The 22,890-nt window shown below is 40.6% G+C and overlaps 1 protein-coding gene across 5 annotated transcripts in view; it reads left to right on the top strand.

Moving 5' to 3' along the window:
- HTT (huntingtin) overlaps positions 1 to 13,771 on the top strand; it is a 232,497-nt gene extending 218,726 nt beyond the window's left edge. For all 5 annotated transcript variants that reach the window (XM_050947253.1, XM_050947252.1, XM_050947251.1 and 2 more), the window contains 3 exons: positions 3,268 to 3,430; positions 5,511 to 5,671; positions 8,457 to 13,771. In XM_050947253.1, the coding sequence (XP_050803210.1) occupies positions 3,268 to 3,430; positions 5,511 to 5,671; positions 8,457 to 8,670 (538 nt within the window). In that variant the 3' untranslated portion in view covers positions 8,671 to 13,771. The remainder of the gene's footprint in view (positions 1 to 3,267; positions 3,431 to 5,510; positions 5,672 to 8,456) is intronic.
- Positions 13,772 to 22,890: the final 9,119 nt, after the last annotated feature.

Here is a 22,890-nt window from a genome sequence, read left to right as displayed (position 1 = left end):
AGCAATGTCATTACAGCGGTTGGGTCTAACACAGACATACAAGAATGTAAATAGGAAACATATTAAATGTTGTTATACAAAACAAATGCCTCTGCTTACCTAAAATACATGCCTCAGCACATATGGTGATTACTTGTGTAAAATATTTGAATGATCATAACAAAGTAAGAATTAACAATACTATAATCCTATTTATTGACATTTATAATGTAGTCAGAAAAATATCATTTCCACAGTCATGATGAAAATCGTAGTTTTGACTCTGGCTGCATACAGTAACCACAGTGTGTGCCATCACGAAGGGTTGGAATGCCCATTTTGAGGGTTATGAGTATGTGAACTGCAAGAACTATTAAAAAGTATAATTTTCTTTTATAAAAAAAAATTCAGCAATGATTTAACTGTTCCCATTAACTTCAATGGGAGTTATACCTCTGACTTCAGTGGGTACAGTTACACCAACGCTAAATGCTTTAGAAAATACCACCTTTTAAGATTTCATAAGTCAGTCCTAAAAGGCATTATAGAGTACTCCACAAGATCAACCCTCATTAAGCAGAGAGATAGTACCTTTGCAGAGGAAATCAGTGGTGTGGTAGTTCATATTTGCTTTTCCCAAGACACCCTGAGCTTGATCTGCAAGCATCAACAGATGCAGCCTTTGCCCGGAAGACTCTCCAGTTGGTGGTTAGACTCATAGACTCTAGGACTGGAAGGGACCTCGAGAGCTCATCGAGTCCAGTCCCCTGCCCTCATGGCAGGACCAAATACTGTCTAGACCATCCCTAATAGATATTTATCTAACCTACTCTTAAATATCTCCAGAGATGGAGATTCCACAACTTCCCTAGGCAATCTATTCCAGTGTTTAACTATCCTGACAGTTAGGAACTTTTTCCTAATGTCCAACCTGAATCTCCCTTGCTGCAGTTTAAGTCCATTGCTGCTTGTTCTATCATTGGAAGCTAAGGTGAACAAGTTTTCTCCCTCCTCCTGATGACACCCTTTTAGATACCTGAAAACTGCTATCATGTCCCCTCTCAGTCTTCTCTTTTCCAAACTAAACAAACCCAATTCCTTCAGCCTTCCTTCATAGGTCATGTTCTCAAGACCGTTAATCATTCTTGTTGCTCTTCTCTGGACCCTCTCCAATTTCTCTACATCTTTCTTGAAATGCGGTGCCCAGAACTGGACACAATACTCCAGTTGAGGCCTAACCAGCGCAGAGTAAAGCGGAAGTAGTTCTCGTGTCTTGTTTACAACACACCTGTTAATGCATCCCAGAATCACGTTTGCTTTTTTTGCAACAGTATCATACTGTTGACTCATATTAAGCTTGTGGTCTACTATGACCCCTAGATCTCTTTCTGCCGTACTCCTTCCTAGACAGTCTCTTCCCATTCTGTATGTGTGAAACTGATTGTTCCTTCCTAAGTGGAGCACTTTGCATTTATCTTTATTGAACTTCATCCTGTTTACCTCAGACCATTTCTCCAATTTGTCCAGATCATTTTGAATTTTGACCCTGTCCTCCAAAGCAGTTGCAATCCCTCCCAGTTTGGTATCGTCCGCAAACTTAATAAGCGTACTTTCTATGCCAACTTCTAAATCGTTGATGAAGATATTGAACAGAGCCGGTCCCAAAACAGACCCCTGCGGAACCCCACTTGTTATACCTTTCCAGCAGGATTGGGAGCCATTAATAACTACTCTCTGAGTACGGTTATCCAGCCAGTTATGCACCCACCTTATAGTAGCCCCATCTAAATTGTACTTTCCTAGTTGATCTATAAGAATATCATGCGAGACCATATCAAATGCCTTACTAAAGTCTAGGTATATCACATCCACCGCTTCTCCCTTATCCACAAGGCTCGTTATCCTATCAAAGAATGTTATCAGATTAGTTTGACACAATTTGTTCTTTACAAATCCATGCTGGCTATTCCCTATCACCTTACCACCTTCCAAGTGTTTGCAGATGATTTCTTTAATTACCTGCTCCATTATCTTCCCTGGCACAGAAGTTAAACTAACTGGTCTGTAGTTTCCTGGGTTGTTTTTATTTCCCTTTTTATAGATGGGCACTATATTTGCCCCCTTCCAGTCTTCTGGAATCTCCCCCGTCTCCCATGATTTCCCAAAGATAATAGCTAGAGGCTCAGATACCTCCTCTATTAACTCCTTGAGTATTCTAGGATGCATTTCATCAGGTCCTGGTGATTTGCAGGCATCTAACTTTTCTAAGTGATTTTTTACTTGCTCTTTTTTTATTTTATCTTCTAATCCTACCCTCTTCCCGTAAGCATTCACTATACTAGACATTCCTTCAGACTTCTCAGTGAAGACCGAAACAAAGAAGTCATTAAGCATCTCTGTCATTTCCAAGTCTCCCGTTACTGTTTCCCCCTCCTCACTGAGCAGTGGGCCTACCCTGTCCTTGGTCTTCCTCTTGCTTCTAATGTATTTCCTCATTAAAAGTATCCTTAAAGAAAATTACCTTCATTTCCTTGCCATCTAAGGGCTGGTCTACACTTCGGGGGAAAATCGATCTCAGATACGCAACTTCAGCTACGTGAATAACGTAGCTGAAGTTGAAGTATCTAAGATCGAATTACTCACCGTCCTCACGGCACGGGATCAATGTCCGCGGCTCCCCATGTCGACTCCGCAACTCCGTTCGGGTTGGTGGAGTTCCGGAATCGATATAAGCGCGTTCGGGGATCGATGTATCGCTTCTAGATGAGACACAATATATCAATCTCCGAGCAATCGATTGCTACCAGCCGATACGGCGGGTAGTGAAGACGTAGCCTAACTCTGTTTCTCTCCATCCCTAACATAACATTCTTCTTGCTATTTCCCTTTTGTTCAACCAGCAGAGATGGTATGGATGAAAATTTTTCTTTCTCAGATTGCCAGCATGCATCTCTGACATAGTGTGGTACTCTCTGGTGTAGGGTTAGTTTGTTGGTTTTTTTTTTCTATAGCTTCACTTAGTCCCAGCCTATCATTTTAAAAAAATAAACCCATTAGCAGTCAAAAGTTGAATGTCATACAGCTGTTGGAGAACTGGATTGTCAGTTGGGTCAGTGTTAGATCTGAATGCTGAAGAGCCTGCAGGTCTAGCTACATATAAAAGAAAAGAATTCCTCTCTTATTCCTCTTGACTCTAGAAAAACAGGAAAAAAAATTTCATAGGGACTAAATCAGCATGAATGTTCTACTGAATTAAAATGGTCAAATATATTCTCTTTTTTGTTTTAGGATCCGGAAAGGATTTCCTTTTGAAGCTAGAGTAGTGGCACGGATCCTCCCTCAGTTCCTAGATGACTTTTTCCCTCCACAGGATGTAATGAACAAAGTTATTGGAGAATTTTTATCCAACCAGCAGCCATATCCACAATTCATGGCCACAGTAGTTTATAAGGTAGTGTATTTCAAATTGATTTTCATAAATCTACTTTTGGTGAAAGGCTGTTCACTCTTTGAAGTCAGTAACTAGGACTCCTGGCAAATGTACTATTACTGGTATTATGTCAAGCATATAATCTGGCAAAAATCATTTTAAACCTCTTCACTACTGATGTTTGAAAATTCCATTTATGACATTGAGCTGAATATGTGAAAAGGGCAAATGTTTTGATTTTTTTAAATGCCGTTTATGCTAAATTTCATGACACAATACATATAATTCTGGTGCAGAACTTCATAGAAGTGACTACCAAAATAAACCAGCATGTGGCTTTGTTTTAGTAAACAAACTCCATGTTTGTGCTATTACACTGAAGGTGAAATTAGAAATTCCAAAGATAGACCTGAACAGGTTTTGTTTTTCTCACATTTACTTGCACAAGTTGAAATAAATAAAACCCATAATTCTGAAGTAAAAAAATTCAGAGAAGACTACATTCCTACAATACTGAATTCATAATGGAAAGCAGGGGTAATTTTATTTTAAGAGCCAGAAAATCAAAGATAAGGTTTATACACTCTTATTCATGTTATATCCTGTTCAGGAGTGAGAGAAAGAGGCCTGTTCATGATAGAGAATCAACTTTACCTAATTTGTCAATTTAGGGTAGAAAATTTCAGTAACTCCCCATTTAACGTCCTCTCGCTTAACGTTGTTTCTATTTTACGTCCCTGCTCCATTACAGAACGTGCTTGTTTAAAGTTGTGCTATGCGCCGCTATAAAGTCGTTCGTTTGCCTGCTTTGTCCACAGCTGGCAGCCCCCCATGAGCTCCCCTATGCCTCCCCCAGCACCTCCCACCCGCCAGCGGACCTTGTGGATCAGAGCCTTCCCCCTGTTTCCCCCACCTCCTGCCCGTGGCAATCAGCTGGTTTGCGGTATTCAGGAGGCAGGGGAGGGTGGGGGGAGAAGAGGCAGGTTAAAGGGGGGGGGGTTTGAGGGAAGAGGTGAAGTGGAGGGGCATAGGGCCCCCTACCCCTGCTGCTTGCACAGTAGGGAAAGTTGCTGCTGTTGCCCAACGTGCTTCCCCAGCCTACAGCACCTTCAGCCTTTTTGGCTGCCTCATTGTCTGCAGTGCTAGTGGGCTGTGCCTGTGTAGGGTGAGGCAGGGGCACCTCCCATTCCTTCATACTCAGCAATGATGATTGTAATATTAAATTGTTTCTTTAAAATTGTTTAAAACTTATACCTGTATTAAATTGCTTGTTTAAAATGTATATAATGCCTTTTGTCTGGCAAAAAAAAAATTTCCCTGCAACCTAGTGCCCCCTGCCCCCCATTTACATTAATTCTTATGGGGAAATTGGATTAGCTTAACGTTGTTTTGTTTAAAGTCGCATTTTTCAGGAACATAACTACAACGTTAAGTGAGGAGTTACTGTAGTTTGTATGCAAGTCTAGTTCTAAATCCCATTTAAAGGTTTAGATGTACTGTGACATTCCAAAGAGGACAGATTCCATGGTCATAGTATTACATGACTAAACTGGCACTTACCAAATCAGTGAACAGAAAGTAGACAGTTATGAATCTACGTATAACTGCGTGGGGCACCCTAAGGGGTGTCAGATCATTTGAGATGGATTGGGAAGAATAGCCTCCTCAGTTGTAACACTAGTCTGGATATGCTATTTTGGCATAATCTCTTGGGATCTGTTTCCCCAACATCTGAAGTAGAAATTAATCACACACAAATTATTTGAAGGCTCAGATGTTTAATGTGCTATTTTAATTGTATTTAGATACAGCTATCTGTCACAATGTACCCAAATGGAATTTTGTGGGCAATCTCATGAACATAATGAACATTTTTGACTGACAGCCTGATTACTAAAATCTGACTGCCACATGTAATATCATAAAAGATTTAATAAATATTCTTATGCTGACTTGAATCACCCATCTTAGTGGGTAAAATGCCTCTAGGACACTAAGTAGCAGGACACTCATCTAGGCTTACATGTTTGCAGTATGTTTTATGTCTGGCCGTTAGTGTTCTAACATCTTTTCCCACATGCAATAATTATCATTTTTGCAGGTTTTTCAGACACTACATACCACTGGACAGTCACCAATGGTCCGTGATTGGGTGATGCTCTCTCTCTCCAACTTCACACAGAGAACGCCTGTTGCAATGGCAATGTGGAGTCTTTCCTGTTTTTTTGTCAGTGCTTCCACCACTCAGTGGGTTTCAGCAATGTATCCTAAATCGGTTTTATGTGAGTTTAGCACTTCTGTAAAGTGGATTGATAACACTGGAGACTAAAATCCTCCCTTCATATATCTAACAAGTACACCATGGGCAGTAGTACTTCTCCACAATGTCCTGCTAGGGCATCAGATTTCACCAAGTGGGGCCACTTCCAAAAGTGATCACATAGTTCATTCTCCACGTCTATTCAGTACTTAATATACAATTATTGGGTTAAAATGTATTACCTGTATCATGCAGGGGATCAGATTAGATCAGTGGTTCCCAAACTTTAACAACCTGTGAATCCCTTTCCCCAAAAACGACAAGTCTCGTGAACCCTCTCCTAAAAATGAATATTTCCAGGGATTTTCTCCTTTACCTGAGTATAAATTATAAAAGCAATGATCTTGGAAATATAAAATTTGTTTTTGTGACATGCTTATTACAGTTATTAATTATTATCATTACAATATTTTTATTACATTATGAAAACGGCAACACTCTTCCAGGATCTCACTTTTGTAGCTTGTATTTAAGAAGCCAACTCAGAGCGTTCTTCCTACACAACCATTCAGGTCTTGAGCAGTCCAGGCAAACAACGCACGTTACCACAAAGCTTAAACTTGTTCTTCACAATTTTAAAAACAATACTAGCTGCCTATTTAATTTTAAAAACAGCAAAAAATATCCACCTTCCTTTCCATTTCTTAAAAGGAGTCTTGAAGTTTAAATCTCTTCAGTATGATAGATATGCTTGCTTTGATCTGCTTAGCTGGCAGTCTAGGGCTCCAGGCTGCTGGCCCCATGCTCGCCAGGGTCCCTAGCGACAGCTCTATCCACCACTAGGGAATTTTTTCCCCGAGAACCCCCTGTAACATTTTGCGAACCACTGGACTAGATGGTCATGGTGGTCCCTTCTGGTCTTAATCTACAACTCAGTTGTTTGAATTGCCAAGAGTGGATGCAGGTTGGTACAAGCTGTAATAGTTCAACATTGGTACCATAATGGTTTATAACTTTACTATCAGATGTAAACTGTGAATTATTTAAATATCAGATAAGGGTGAATTTTTTAGCAGTATGTCAGGTTCAGCCATATCCCTTACATATATTTTAAGAGAAGTCTTGCATCTCAACTCCTACATTACTATGGAAAATCTTTTCTTTTAGTGGTCTAAGCTTTTAATGTAAAAAATTGTGAGACATTGAGAACCGATTTATTTCAGGGAACAAATGATTAACAAGCCTATAATGTTTAGAACTTTTTACCAGATATTTTCAAGGTGGCTTTTTATTATTTTCCTTTTAAAAATCAGTCATAAGCATTGTGCCATGCTCTAGGGCAGAGGTGGGCAAACTACAGGCCGTGGGGCCATCTTGTCTGGCCCCTGAGCTCCCAACTGGCCCTGGCCCTGGCCCCTCCCCTGCTGTCCTCCCTCCCCCACAGCCTCAGCTCACCGTGCTGGCAGCAAGGCGGCATGGCTGGCTCCAGCTGGCGGTGTGGCTCAGGGGCAGATTTACAAGTGAACCCAGGGTGCCTTGGCACGGGGCCCCCCAACAACAGAGGGCCCCCAGGGCCAGGCACTCAGGCAGCTCAGCACTGGCACACACCCCCCACAGGGGGGAGGGGCTGCAGTGTGTGTGGCAGGAGCCCGGGGAACGGGGGTGGAGGACTCAGGAAGAGCACCGGTGGCTGCGCAGCTGGCTGGAGAGAAGCGGCGCTTTGAAGGGGAAACAGCCACTTCTCTGAGTCCTCCAGCCATGTTCGCAGTGCCACATTCCGAAAGGGGCTGGGGAGAGTGGGGGACGGTCTCAGGGGGCGGTTACGGGCAGGGTGTCCCAGTAGGGGGCGGTCCCGGAGGGCGGTCGGGGTGGGGATCCCAGGAGGAGGCGGTCAGGGGACAAGGAGTAGGGGGCGTTGGATGGGTCAGGGGTTCTGAGGGGGGCACTCAGGGGGCAGGAAGTGGGAGGAGGCGGGGGCCAGGCTGTTTGGGGAGGCACAGCCTTCCCTACCCGGCCCTCCATACCGTTTTGCAACCCCGATGTGGCCCTCAGGCCAAAAAGTTTGCCACCCCTGCTCTAGGGTAAAACACTCTCAAAGAACATCCTTATCCACTTTCTTTCCCCTCCTTGCAGTTCTGTCTTTTCCCCCACCTCTCCCCAAAAAATTGTGTTTGGCAAACATTCCTCTGCAAGGCAGCAAATCACAATAATTTTAAACTGGCAATAGGATAACATTCCCCAAAATAGTTGGAACAATGAATTGAAGGATGCAGTGGCATTGCCCAACGAACGTGTAATTAAAAAAAAAAAAAATCTTCTCACCTTAAAAAGAACTGCTGCTCAGGAAAATCAGCCCTGAATATGACATTTGATAAACAGTCTAAAAATGGAAATGTCTCCATTATGTTTTACATTTCCTTGATGATTAGTTTTGTGGCTCTGTGCATTGGCAGTTCTGTTTATCTTTAAGCAGTGAAGAACTGTGTTGTTGATGAGGGTTTTTCTCCTATTATATAATTTAACAAGTGGAAAGTATTCCTACCAACTCATTTTAAGCTAACAATAAGGGGGAAGTTGCATAGTTATTGAGAGAAATATAACTAAGAAATAAAGCTTCTGCAATGGCAGTTTAATTGCTGCCTGCCGATGTCTTGCATTTACAATTACACAGTGGTAAAGCAAAAATATTTAATTTATCTGGGAATGCTTTTTAAGTCAGTGATATTTTATGTAAAACTTTAAAGTTTGTCTCTTACCTCATTATTATGCCCTTAACTACTTTCTCAGTCTTCCACATATTATCAGCAGAATGGGAAAATCGGAGCAAGTGGACATTAACCTCTTCTGTTTGGTGGCCATAGACTTTTACAGACACCAGATAGATGAGGAACTAGATCGAAGGGCCTTCCAGTCTGTGTTTGAGATGGTAGCATCGCCAGGAAGCCCATATCATCGCCTACTAACTTGCTTGCAAAATGTTCACAAGATCACGGCATGCTGAACGTCATGATATTGGTTAATGAAACTCGGTGGCTTGATTTGGAATCTGGTATGAATGTTTAGAGAGAGATAAATTTGCAGAAAGCAGCTGGGATTTGCTTCTGCAATGAATCTGCATCTGTCAGTTTTATACTTCATGCTTGTTTGCACAGAGAAGCGCTGTGCACCACAGAGAATCACATGAAAGGTGGAATAGGAACATTCTTATTAGCAGTGGTTAGCTGTGTTAAATGGAAATATGTATATGTTTTATGTAATGTTTGGGATTAACCTGAGGCTGAATTACTAACTGTAAAATACATGGGCAGATACTTTATGCAGGAAAGCCAGGTATTACTCTTCTTCCTGATGTTCAATTTAAGTCACCGTGTTGCATCTGGTATTGAAAATCTGACAGAAATACTCTCAGTGCAAATTTTCAGTCATTACAAATCTTTATAGTTTGTGTGTGTGTGTATATATATATAATATATGTACACTGTGAGGTAGTATAGATCAGAAACTGTTTCCTAATGTCTCTCCCAAACAAGGAAATGAGAAACCAGTTTTCAGGAGTAATACTCCCAGCATGCAATTATTCTGTCTCTGGACTTTCTAATATACTGTGGTGTATGTGTTGGTGGCATGGGACATATAGTGCACATACATAACCACACTTTTTTCTTTTTTCTTCTCAGGATTTAAAATTTTAGTACAATATATCAGTAAAAGAAATTTTAACTTAAATATTTCTATATCATGTAAAGTATGTAAAATTGTAAAATGTGTGGTGCATGAAATGTGCTGTAATTTGAAATGAACAACAAGCCACTCTACTGAATGTCTTGACATCTGTATTGCCCTCATTTTCTCATTATGTGATTTTTAAAATCCATCTTAATGTACAGGTTACATTTTATGTTCTACATTTCACATTTTTGTAGGGTAACACTTTAAAAACTGGAACATATAGGCTAGTTTGTGTTGATGCTATATTAAGAAGGCATTTTTGTGATTCATTTGATGGTAGCTTGTTTTGAGTTTCTTTATTTTGAGATGTAAAGGAGAGGGGACTAGATAGCCTGGATTAGCACTTTTTGTATACTAAGCTGCTCTCACCTGCTGCAGAGGCATTGGGGTTTTTTGTTTTGGTTTGGTTTTTTGGTTGTTCTTTTTTTTTTTGAGAGAGAGAGAGAGAAAAATGATGCAAGTTTCCAGTAGCCAATAACTATCTGGCTTTTTCATTTATACTAACAGAAACCATGGAGTCATTTGGATATAAACCACTCACTTTACTCAAAGCAAATTTATGACGACAGTTAAGAATCAGAAGTCTAATGTGGTCTACTCTGGCGTTGGCCAAGGTGTTAGATTATACAACCTCTTTTATTAGTTGTCTACAACATTATGTTTATACACAAACACTGCATAAACATCCACAAATTCCAAAATTCTCCAGTTCTACACAGGGCCAAATTCTGTTTACGCCTCATACAAGCCTTTGATTTTAGTTGGTTGCACGTGGGAAATCTAGGACAGTATTTTTCCGATAACTATATCTGATATAATTCTTCAATATAGAAAAGTAATGCCTTGGTTCTGAGCTACATTGCTATATTTAACCTCATTACATTTTCTCATTAACACCTGTTGGTAACACTCAGAATATCTAAGTAGTGTTATCAAAAGGAGCATATACTGTATGTATTTGTGTATATAATGTATATGTAATTATACACATATGACTACATTTACTGTATACAAATGTGTATATTTGTATTTATTAAACCCATGGATTTAAACTAATTCCAGTTCTTAGACCAAAAATGGTTGCTTTTGCCCATAACTTGATTATAAAGGAATTGCCCAATGATGTCACTTCCTCTTATGATAGGTACGAAACTGATTATGTGGGCAGCAGAAATAACTGTGGACTTTGCTGTATCTAGCTGTTTGATAGAGTTTATTATCTAGAGAGTTGTTTCTGCCCTCTGAGTTGGCAGCTGCTGCTTCTTTCTTGGGCCACGGCACTGTGGTGACTTTTTAAAAAAAAGAAACTGAAGTTCAGAAAGGGTTTAAAAAATAGATATTATTAAAGGTTTTGGTTATACTGGAAATCTTACAGTTCTGGTAAGAGACCACTTGCCAGGGAAGTGAGCTATAGTGCCCTCAGATTGCAATTAAGGGTAATATAGATCACTAGTCCCTTTTGTAACCCCCAATAATAGTCGTCTTCTATAAACCCACATACCAGTCAGTTTTTGTATGATATATTGTAAGTGAAGATATTTTTGTAAGCTATTTTCCAAAATTTAAAACAGATTTTAATATATTTTTGAAGCATTTGATAGTCACACCTTAACCATAGATCACTATACTTTCTGTTTCATGAACAGCTAAATCTTACATATTTTTAACCTCATAAATAACCACTGCATGGTTGGTCAGTGTGCCTCCAGATGATGGAGGCAGGCCATCCCAACTTGTGAAGTTTTCCAAACAAATCAGCTGAGACTTGCCATAGAAACTTTCCCGCCAATAAAAAGAGCATATTAAGCTAAGGAGTCAACATGTAACAGAAATGGATTTCTTTTCAACATGTGACAAATTCCCTCTCCTCAGTACTATTGTTGGCATTTGATAGGATGTTCAGATTTCCCACTTCAAAACATCACCCAAAAGTGATGCAGCCAGGTCTCACTTCAGATAAATTCAAGGATAATTAGAATAGTTGTATGTGTCGGTCTTCTCTCCATGAAGATTTGTCATACATAGAAAACAGGTTTGCTGTCTGTAGATCTTCAGTGTGTCTAGATTTTTCTTCTCCGGAATTATTAACTGAATACAAATACACATTCATTTTCAGATGTATGAATGTCTTGAAGGGGACATGGCTGGCTATTCTCCATAGTTTGTAATTACACATTTATAAGGCTAAAATTTAACATTTATTTCCTTTGATGTGCATTTTTGTCCTTTGTTTCTTTTGGAATGAAAATTATAATTTTTGTATTTGTAAAAATATCTAATATCTACACAATTCTGGTAACACCCATCAGTAGTTACGTTGTGCTTTATGGGTTAATTTCTGCCTCTTACTGCAGAACAGGATATCACATGGTCATGTTTTCTGTGTCTATTTAAAAGAAATCTTAAGGTTAGATTTTTTTTTAAATTACCATCTGTAAGATTTGTTGCTCCAATTTATGATTTTTTTATATTTGACCAAGATTAACTGTTTCCCTTTTTAATATGCTATCAGTAGACTAAAACAAGATCCATGCTTGACATCAAACTGGTTTTGGAAATTAAACTGAGTTTTTCACTGAGACCCGAGGTATAAATAGTTAGATGTATATCTGGTGTCCTAAATAACTAAAATAAGCAATATTTAACATATTCTATATACATATAGTGTGAATTGATAAATCAGTTTTTTCATTTAGAGGGTCTTGAAATAGTTTGTAGCATAACTAAGAGAATACATTTGTGAACAAGCAAATTGATAATTTATTGAAATCTAAATGATGTTTAACCTAGAGAACCTGGTTTTTTTCATAAAGTGCTCCCTCTTTTGAGACTCTCTTACTTGCCTCTGAATTTTTAAAAAGTATCAGGCAGATATCACTTGATCAGTAAAGTCTGGCTAAAGTAATTTCCTTTGTTTTCAGTGAAATTTTATTTCTTTCAACAGAGGAGAAATTTGAAACACCTTATACTAAAACAAGTTGAATTAATGCAAGTAATTTCTATTTGCAATTTGACTGTCAGTTGAGGTTTTATTAAAGATCCTTCTTTTTAGTCTTTGTGCCCACTTTGGGATGTCTCCCTCACTTAAAAAAATAAATACAAACACTGGTATTCATGAATTCTACATTATATTACTTCCCATTGCAGAAAATCCCTTCTCAGCATGAAAGGATAAAATCTGACTCACTATTTGACATGAACATTGATTAAAACTGTGAATACCTATTGAGCAGCTTTCAGTAAAACTTGAAAAAATAGTCAACCTTCAGATTAAAAGTGAATTCCAATCTAGTATTTCTTAATTCTATTTTAAGAACATTTCATCATGTCATTCTCTTTTAAATTACAGTTGGCTTTGTATAGCAAATAAGGAGGTTGTGTCAGAAACACTGCAAAGGCAATCCTCCAAGAGTAGTCTTCAAGACAGACTCTAAATCTTCATATGGTATTTCAGCGCTGTCATGACTAAACACTATCCATGTATCATGCCTCCTGAATGCAAGAAACATTCAGGTGTAATGAGCAATAAATATAGCAATAAGCAGTCTAAAGAGATGGTTAGTCATTCAGGATTTTACACATTGGTTCTTTGTGGGGGCAACTCAGTCACTGTGTTAAATAAGTTTTAGTTTTCTTATAAAGACCCCAAGAATGCTATGCACTAAAACCAGGAACCAACTGAGAATAACCAAGGATATATTTTTAAACTGGCACCAGTATGTAACAGTAAAAAGAAAGCAATTTTAAGGTTATAAAACAGCAAAGAAAGTATTTAAGTAATTCCCTTATTCTAAATAAAGTTATCTGTAGTAAAACTGAGAATCTGAGATGCCTACCTACTGTTAGGATAAACACGGCACCAAAGAATCTGGAAAGGGTGCTGAAGTCCAGTGTGCTAATTTACCTCATTTTGAGAATTCAGATGGAAATGTTTGTGCCTGTTACCTTAAAGTATCCATTAAATAACTTCAAAAAAACTAACAACATTCCTAAGAGGAGAGCTTCTGTGGTATGTCAAGTGATTAAAGTTAGCTGGACATGAATGCCATGGAAACACAGTTTAGGGATGCATGTATTGCTTTGTCACATGCATGTTGTGTGTGGACTTGTCATCGTTCACATCAGTCTTTGTCTACACATAATGTCAAATTAGACCAGCCTGACAAAGGAAGGATAGGGTAATTGGCATACCATACAGTCCTATGATGATGTCTCATATGGCTTGAGGGCTATGATGGGCAAGGCTTGGAGCCCCAACACCAACAGTAGCTGTATTCAGAATAAAAGGAAGGAATATAATTTTAGATATATGTTTAAATTTAAAGACGTTTGCTGAAAATATTGCACATTAAAATTAGAGAAAATAAACTATACACTTGCTGTGCGTGATTTTTCTGTTTGTTTAAAAAATAAGTTCTGAATACACTTTAACCGGCTGCAATATAAATGTGTGCTTATGCTCCCTACCTGATCCAAATGTAGGAGGTGTTGAGAAAATGTGAAAACGTGAGCTCTACACTGCTGCATGTAAACTCTCGTACTGTTTACATGTTAAATAAGAGAGAACACAGTGAAGATTTTTTTACTCTTTTTGCTAGACGTGCTTTCCAGAACTTGCAGGATAAGGGCTTGGCTACACAGGGACACTCAGGGCAGGTCTACACTACAAACTTGCCTCAGTGCAGCTGCTGTACCACTTCCGGTGAAGACACACTAGCCGACAGGAGAGCGTTCTCCCGGCTTAATAACTCCACCTCCATAAGAGGCAGTAGGGAGAAGCTCTCCCACCGACGTAGCACTGTCTACAAAGGCTAAGTTTGGTATAACTGTGTCGCTTAGGGGTATGGATTTTTCACACTCTGAGCAATGTAGTTATACCAAAGGGTACTATAGACCAGGCCTCAGGGAAATTAAATTCACACCTTTAGTTAATTCCGATTAAAGTGCTCTTATTCAGCATTAAAGTGTATTTAATTGGATTTATCTTAATTCACTTCCAAAGTAAATTAAACTAAATCAAATTAAGGCCACTTTAATTCTGAGTAAGTTTCCAGATGGGGTTTAATGCAGTTAACTAATCCACTTTAAAAATTCATTCAGATTACTTTTCTTGTGTGTACTCATGTAAAAATAAACCCAAAAGGTTTTGGAGGAGAACAAAGGAAAATCTAGCCAAACACAAAGTTTAAAAGTGTACAACTGTATTTGTAAATGAGGATGTTTTTATCTACTGGAGCCCTACGTGATGGATTACATTACACAGGAGGAGGAAAGATTTAGCTTGTTAAGTGTGCTTTCACAGCTGTTAGGCATTCTGTTGGGTTAACTTTTAAAGAAAAAACTGGAGTCCTACCGCGCAATAGCAATGATCTCTTGCAGTACTTTGCTGTTAAGACATCTTGTTTTGATTAACTATGTGATATTCAATGTTTTCTGGAAATTTTGGAAGAAGCTTATAGTAGCGGCTCAATACACAAGGCAAGTGCTGGGTTCATTCACATCCAAAATATTTTTACGTGTTTAAGTTCTCTGTCAGGGATAGTAGCAAATGATATGCCATTACTGCCACGTTTGATAGATCGATATAAAACAAAAAGAATATAGAATTAAAATCCAGAACCATACTGTGGTAGGACTGTTACTTGAGGGGGTTTTTAGTTACATTTTTTTAATCATTGAAGAACCCTTTGAGTGATTGTCTCCTTTACTTCCCTTCCTCTTCTTTCAGTCTAGTCTTTAAAGGGTTCAATATCAGACAAGCTAGTAGTGGGGGATGAAATGTTATCCTTATAAGAACTGACAAAAACCCAAATTATCATAATTGCCCAACTTGCACCCATTCTCTCCTCTCCCTTAAATTGTTTGTGTTCTAGTTTAGATATGAGAGCATTTCAGCCATATCTTTAGCACTGGGCCTTCATGGTCTCTTGCACTATTAATATGCTGCCCAAACAAACTGCCACTTTTCCTGTTACATCTGTTAATGGGACCCCTACACAGCTATCCTTTTGATTACATGGAGGAGCCCTAACAAATCTAGTTTTAAACTGGTATGCCTGTACTCTTAAATCACTGGTAGAACTACACTATTGGTTTTACATACCAATTTCAAGATATGGAGAGTTTCCAACTGTTAATATGTTAAAAAGGAGCTATATGTGAGTTTTAACCATACGCTGCAGTTCTTCCATGTCGGACATAATTTTGCCTTGAGCTACAGATCATCTTTCTTTTCCTTCAGATGTACCTCCAAGTATGGTAAGGTAATAAATCTCACACCAGATACTGGATTCACATCTTTCAAATTGCAAAATGTAATCTGTGGATTTTGCCAAGATACAAGGGGTGCAAAAAATGTTACCACCTCATGATGTACTTTCTGAGGCTCTCCTCTCACAGTCCAATATAAAAACAGCCATACTGGGTTAGACCAAAGGTCCATCTAGCCGAGTATTCTGTCTTCTGACAGTTGCCAATGGCAGGTGCCCCAGAGCGAATGAGCAGAACAGGTAATCAAGTGAGCCATTCCCTGTTTCTCATTCCCAGCTTCTGGCAAACAGAGGTTAGGAACTCCATCCTTGCCCATCCTCGCTAATCGGATGGGCAAGGATGGAGTTCCTAACCTATCCTCCATGAATTTATCTAGTTCTATTTTTAACCTTAATGTAGTCTTGGCCTTCGCAACATCCTCTGGCGAAGAGTTCCACAGGTTGACTGTGATCTTCCTCCAAATAATGTAAGCAGTTGTATGGAAACATATTAAATATTTATTTTATGCAGTTTTCTGTTACATGGATCCTGAAGAAACCAGTGTAAAGACAGCCAAAGAAGATCTTAAGTGGGGCAGACAAAGAGAAATCATTGCTAGAAAGGAAATCAAGTAACAGTTTCAATTTTGGATTCAAACCATTCCCCCAGTTTAATCTATTTGGGCTATAACAAGCAATGAGGAAGCAAGAGATGTAGGACAGAAAAATTATTTCCCTTCCCTACAATCGCATTGATCTTTTAACACACATAGGAATTACCATGCTCCATCAATTCCATGATACAAATAGTCTAGTGTCCTGCTTCCTAATGTGGCCAGTACCAAATGCTTTAAAGGAAGGTGTAAGTACCCCATGGAGATAGATTTAGGATAATCTGCCCCTTACATTGTTTCATCCTGGTCTCTACTAGTTAAGAGATTGGTTTATGCCCTAAATCATGGGCTTTTTTATGCACTGTTGGAGGATGCTTCTGTGGAAGATTGAAAGTCAAGCTTGAAGTACTCTAGAAGGTGGCATTTCACAGATTCCTCTGTGGTTGTGGCACCCCTTTCTGCCAGGGCACCATGGTGCAAAAAGATTTGTGGGCTCTGATCTCATGTGGAATCAGTTTACTGTGGCAGTAATATAGCGTTTGATCTGCCTGCCTATAAAGGATTTAGATGCTTTGAATCTTGGGTGTTCAGGGAATAAATAAGTGAAAAATAAATGTTTACCAGAACTCATCAGTTCTATCTAAGTTTATGCTCTTCTGATGTTTAGCATGTGCCGTGCTGCTTTCAGGTATTGAGACTTCTGGCAAAAACGGGTTCCTTGACAGGTATGGGGGAAAAAAACCATTAACCTCTTACATCATCCCTCCTTCCTTTTACTACTCTGACTTGTCACATCTTGTTTATATTTAGACTGAGTTCTTTGCGGCAAAAAATGTCTTTTGAGGCACCTAGCACAAATGGATGATGATGATTAAAGAGAAAAGGTAAGACAGCCATTTTTTAGATGAAAAGGGGATCTCTGAGAGAGAAATTTACCTCTTTAAAATATCACCATCCCTGGATATGGAACAAATTTTTAGCTATTTCCTGATAGGTGTGATTCTTATTTTTTCAGGTTATGCTCCTCAGATAATACCATATTACGTAAAATCAAGAGCTTGCAGCAGATGGGTCAAGCAATCTAAGACGTTCACATTAAGCCTTAAAAGTAAGGCAAACTTACATGGCACAGAGGTTATAAGTAAAGTATGTTGTCTAGTAAAAACTACAGGCTGAAGAGAAAACAGGAATAAATTTCATTTGCTCTTCAGGTCTAATAAAGTTGTAAAAAATGAAAAGAAAAAATGAAAATTTAGCACAGCATGGGCCTATCTAGAAGTACATACCATAATGTGCATCTTGTATATATTAGCATTAGCACATAGAAGATCCCTTCCAGTCCTGGGTCAACAAGTTCAGTTCCCTGCTATCCTAGGCAACCCTGTCATATATAATCCCACTCATAAATTTATCAAACTCCATCTTTAAAGTAGCTAAACAGAAAAATAATACATATTGTGGACAGGTTTGGGGGCCACAATCTTGTTGCGGTAACTGCAACTTTTAGCAGCCATAGCGACTTTTTATAGTTGCTGCAAACTTCAGCACTGCCAGCTCTTGGATGTTGCTGCCAGAGGAAGTGACCAGCCACGCTGCAATGAGCTCCACACATCTCTACTCCCTACTGCCAAGGATAACTGCTGGGCTTGAAATGGCACCCCTGCATTGTAATCCCATGTGCCAGGTTTCCACAGCACTCATTCAAATTTGGCTTGGCCACCTCTATGTCAGACAGGCCGTGGGGTGAAGGGCCAAATTTGGGTGAGTGGCACTGCAACTTTAACAAACTCTGGCTGCAACTTTTAACAAAAAGAAATATTCACAACTTTTTCACCCTTAATAACAGGTGCAAGTTGACTATAATGCTGAGGCATATGCATTGTAAGCATATAACTTTAAGTAAGCATTTCCCAAACTTTAAAATGAGTCCCTGTCAGGAAACAAACAAATTGTACTGCCACTGTAACCCTTCTGTGTGTTGTCAAAGGCCTCCTCATTTCATGTATAAATCTTCTGTGCCCCACCATCCTGGGAAAATGAAGGTGTTCAATTTCATAATATTCTGTTATGGGTTGGGTGAAACCTCATTTGAAAAGCATGTAACTGCTGCGTTCATTTAAGATAGTTGTAAGAAGCTATTAAGCTCCTTTTGGGTAACTGAAACAATAGGGGCCTCCACCCAAGACGAAGCCACATGCCAGACTAGAGTAGGAGTTAGCCGTGCAGCTTGAAGTGGATTCCACTTTCCACTGTGATCTGATAAACACATCGAGAACAAGCCCCTGTAATCCAGGCCTAAGAAAAGCCTGGAAAGAGCTTTGGGGCTAAGTGCTGGGACCTCCATACGCAGTTTTCTACAAAGATAAAGTTAAGGCCTCATCCGAAATTCATATTGAATTCATCTGAATCATACAATTCCTCTATTAATCTTCTCTCTGAATTCATACAACTATAATGATGAAAAGAAACTGCACTCGCTGGATGCATGCAGGACCCTTTCCTTCTATATTGATTGGACTAAGGATCTTCCCCAAGGCTCCTCATAGATTATACGTCATAAAAAGGATGAGCGGGCAAGCAATTTCTGCACAGAAGATTTCACACTGAGTCTCTTCTTGTCTTAAGACTTGTTACGAAGTAATAAGTGTAACAATTACAGAAAGAAGTGCTTGTCCTACTGAAGCTCAAGATATCTCTGTAGATTTTCCGAGAAACATCCCAGTCATGGGCATTTGTAAAGCAGTCACATGATTATGTATTCAGACTTCCACTATTTATTTATGCCATGACACTTGCTTCCAGACCTGATGCAGACTTTGGGAAATCTGTACTTCAGTCCTTGTTCAAGCAGACTCTGAATTCCCATCACCTAAAGGAGTAGTTCTTGGAATCCTCTGAAGTAGAATATATACGTGCACAAGCACTCAAAGAAGAAATGGATATTTACCAGTACAGTAATTGGTTCTTCTAAATGTGTGCACACACATTCCACAGCTCACCCTCCTTCTCTGCTACTTTGGAGTCTGACACCAAGATTCTGGAGCAAAGGAACAGAAGAGAGATCAGGGGTGGCCCTTGTCCTTTCTGCTCTCAGTTGGAGGCATAAAGATGCTCAGGATGCATGTGCTGCCCCAATGGGTATTGCTGATTAAAATTCTCTGGCTCAAGGGCACTGGATGCACACAACACATCTAGACAAAACACAGTTACTTTACAGATAAGTAACCATTTCTGACAAACGACCTGGAAGTGTGAAGGAGTGACAGAAGTGACATAGTGAGGGAAAAGAGAAACAGAAAACTAAGAGTAAAGCATAAATAGAACTAGGAGGACCTTGAGTTGGCATAAGGCTAAAACCACACAGGCTACAGTGTTCAAACTTGAATGGCTAAAGCATGACATCTAAATCCATATGATCTAATTATGTGGCCTAATTTTCAGTGGTGCTGAGCAAGAGTGAAGTCAATGGAAGCTACAAATGCTCAATGCCACTGAAAATCAGGGCACTGTTTTAGATCACTAAATTTAGATTTTGATGCTTAACTTTGGTCACCCACATCTGAAAACTTTGCCCATAAATGGGCAGGAGAGCAAAATGGGAGCAAGACAGTGTAACTAAAAAGTGTGTCTGTATGGGGGGGAGAGACACTTGAGAAAATTGCTGTCCCCTAAGTTTTTTTTTATTTAATTTAGAGAACTGATTAGTGGTGTCTGCATGGGCATCAGGATCAGCAGAGAAAGGATGCAGCATTCCTATCTAGCATATGACTCCTGGGGGTTCTCCTTGTCCCTAACAGGGGAACAGTAGCCAAGCCCCATTTGTTTTTGTTGTTTACCAGACTGTCTGTTCACTATTCACTCCTAGTGCTACCACCACCTCGGTATTTAGCCCTGGGCGAGCAATTAGAAGCTATTTTCAGTTGGCTCAGGTGCCTTATTTGTTTTTTAGATAGTGCCCATCAGCATTTATATGAAAACACGGCCCCAATGTGATGGCCTAGATTGTATTTTGGCCACATTTATCAACAGCATCATTGCTGAAGAATGGAAGAGAACATGCACTTCTGACCCGGACAACTGTGTAAGGTTGGATGAATCTCTCTGATTACAGATGTTCCCTTTTTTGTGTCAAAAAATGGAAAAATATTAATTTAAGAGGGAATGAGATTAATTTATTTTCTCTTCTCTGCTGTGATGTTGGTTATATCTCTGTTTGGGTTACGTATTCCAGCAGCCATTGATTAGTCTACTTTATCATTATCACTTATACTGTGGAAGTACCAACAGGCCTCTCCTCACTGTGCTAGGCACTGGGCAAACACATAAAGAGAACAGTATCTGCCCTGAAAAGCTTAAATCTAAGGCCTGGGTCTGCACTTAAGTTTTGCTGGCATAGCTATGCCACCAACATCAGCACACCCCAACTGACATAGCTATGTCAGCAAAAGTCTGAGTACTGTATAGACAATTTTATACTAGCAAAGAAGTTCTTTGCTGGTATAGCTTATTTCATTTGGGAAACTGGTATAAACTATACCAACAAAAGCATTCTTTTGTTAGTATCAGCTGTCTCTCCATTTGTTAACTAGCTATACCAGCATGCCCTTTCTAGTGTAAACAAGGCCTAAGTATAAGATGAGACACAACAAACATATACAACATCCCTGCAGAGGAGAGCTTGAAGGAGGACAATGTAAAAGACGGTTACTCACCTTTGTAACTGTTGTTCTTCGAGATGTGTTGCTCATATCCATTCCAATTAGGTGTGCGCGCACCGCGTGCACATTTGTCGGAAGATTTTTACCCTAGCAACTCTCGGTGGGTCACCTGGGTCGCCCCCTAGAGTGGCGCCGCCATGGCACCAGATATATACCCCTGCCGACCCAACGGCCCTTCAGTTCCTTCTTGCCGGCTACTCAGACGAGGGGAAGGAGGGCGGGTTTGGAATGGATATGAGCAACACATCTCGAAGAACAACAGTTACAAAGGTGAGTAACCGTCTTTTCTTCTTCGAGTGCTTGCTCATATCAATTCCAATTAGGTGACTCCCAAGCCTTACCTAGGCCGTGGGGTCGGAGTGAGATGTTGCAGAGTGTAGAACCGCTGATCCAAATGCCGCATCATCTCTGGACTGTTGAACCAATGCGTAATGTGACGCAAAGGTGTAGACCGAGGACCAGGTAGCTGCACAACATATTTCCTGGATGGGTATCTGAGCCAGGAAAGCGGCAGATGAAGCCTGGGCCCTGGTAGAATGGGCGGTAAGGTGGCTCATCGGAACATGAGCCAAGTCACTGCAGGTGCGGATGCACGATGTCACCCAAGATGAAATCCTCTGGGAGGGGACAGGTAGGCCCTTCATCCGGTCTGCCACCACGACAAAGAGTTGTGGTATTTTATGGAAGGGCTTTGTTCTCTCGATATAAAATGCGAGCGCCCTACGGACATCTAGGGAGTGCAGTTGCTGCTCCCGGCGTGATGAGTGTGGCTTCGGGAAGAAGACCGGAAGGAAGATATCCTGGTTGATATGAAAAGCCGATACCACTTTAGGGAGGAAGGCCGGATGTGATCGCAACTGTACCTTGTCCTTATGAATGAGACCTCCCTTCGCCTTGGGGATTAGGAAATAGCGGGAATAAAACCCCTTTCCCCTCGAGTCCTTTGGTACCTCCTCTATAGCTCCCATGGCAAGGAGCGTCCGTACCTCTTGCAAGAGGAATTTCTCGTGAAAGGGGTCCCTGAAGAGAGATGAGGGTGGGGGTGGGCCAAAATAAACTGGAGGTGGTATCCGAATTCTACCGTGCATAGGACCCAACGATCCAAAGTTAGTTGGGTCCACGCAGGGAGGAAAAGGGAGAGGCGGTTGTAAAAAGGAGGGGAAGGATCCTGGGAAACAACTGGTACGCCGTCCTCAGCCGTGCCTTCAAAAGTTTGGTTTGGGTCTCGGGGGTGGTTTGGAGGGACCCTGATTCTGACCCCCTTGGGGTCCTGACTGCCGTCTGCGATTGCCTCGGCCACGCCTTCTGCCGAAATCCTGTCGTGGCCTAGACGGGGGGTAAGGGCGGTGAGGTTGGGGATGGAAGGATCTGCGCTGAGTCACCGATGTGTGCATCCCGAGTGAGTGCATGATCACCCTGATGTCCTTTAGGCTTTGCAGCCTAGGGTCAGTCTTTTCAGAAAATAGGCCTTGGCCATCGAAGGGTTCGTACCATGTATTTTCACTCAGCTCCCCTGGCCGTGGGCGGAATAGGAGCTGGAGACTGCTAGATGGTATCGGCATTTGCCTGGATCATACGAATGAATGGTAAGGCCACTCTTGTGGGAGTGTCAGCTGACAAAATATCCACCACCGGGTCCTCTATCTCTGGGACCTCCTCCACCTGAAGATTCATATTCAGGGCCATGCGTCTCAGGAGGTCCTGATGTGCCCTCAGGTCAATTGGAGGAGGGCCCGAGGAGGATGTCCCAGCCATCGCTCCTTCAGGAGAGGAGAAAGAGGAAAGGCCAGGGACAAGAGAGTCCTGCATGGGCTCCTGTTCGTGGGCGATGTCAGGCTCAGGTGGAACCTGAGAGTCTGTTGACTGCATGGGAGCTTCCCCCGTACTGGCAGGAGGGGGGCGGCTGACCGTC

This window comes from Gopherus flavomarginatus, chromosome 3 (assembly GCF_025201925.1).
Source record: "Gopherus flavomarginatus isolate rGopFla2 chromosome 3, rGopFla2.mat.asm, whole genome shotgun sequence".
In the NCBI taxonomy this organism is placed as follows: domain Eukaryota; kingdom Metazoa; phylum Chordata; order Testudines; family Testudinidae; genus Gopherus; species Gopherus flavomarginatus.
Note: the sequence above shows the minus strand (reverse complement) of the source record. Positions and strands in the feature narration are given on the sequence as shown.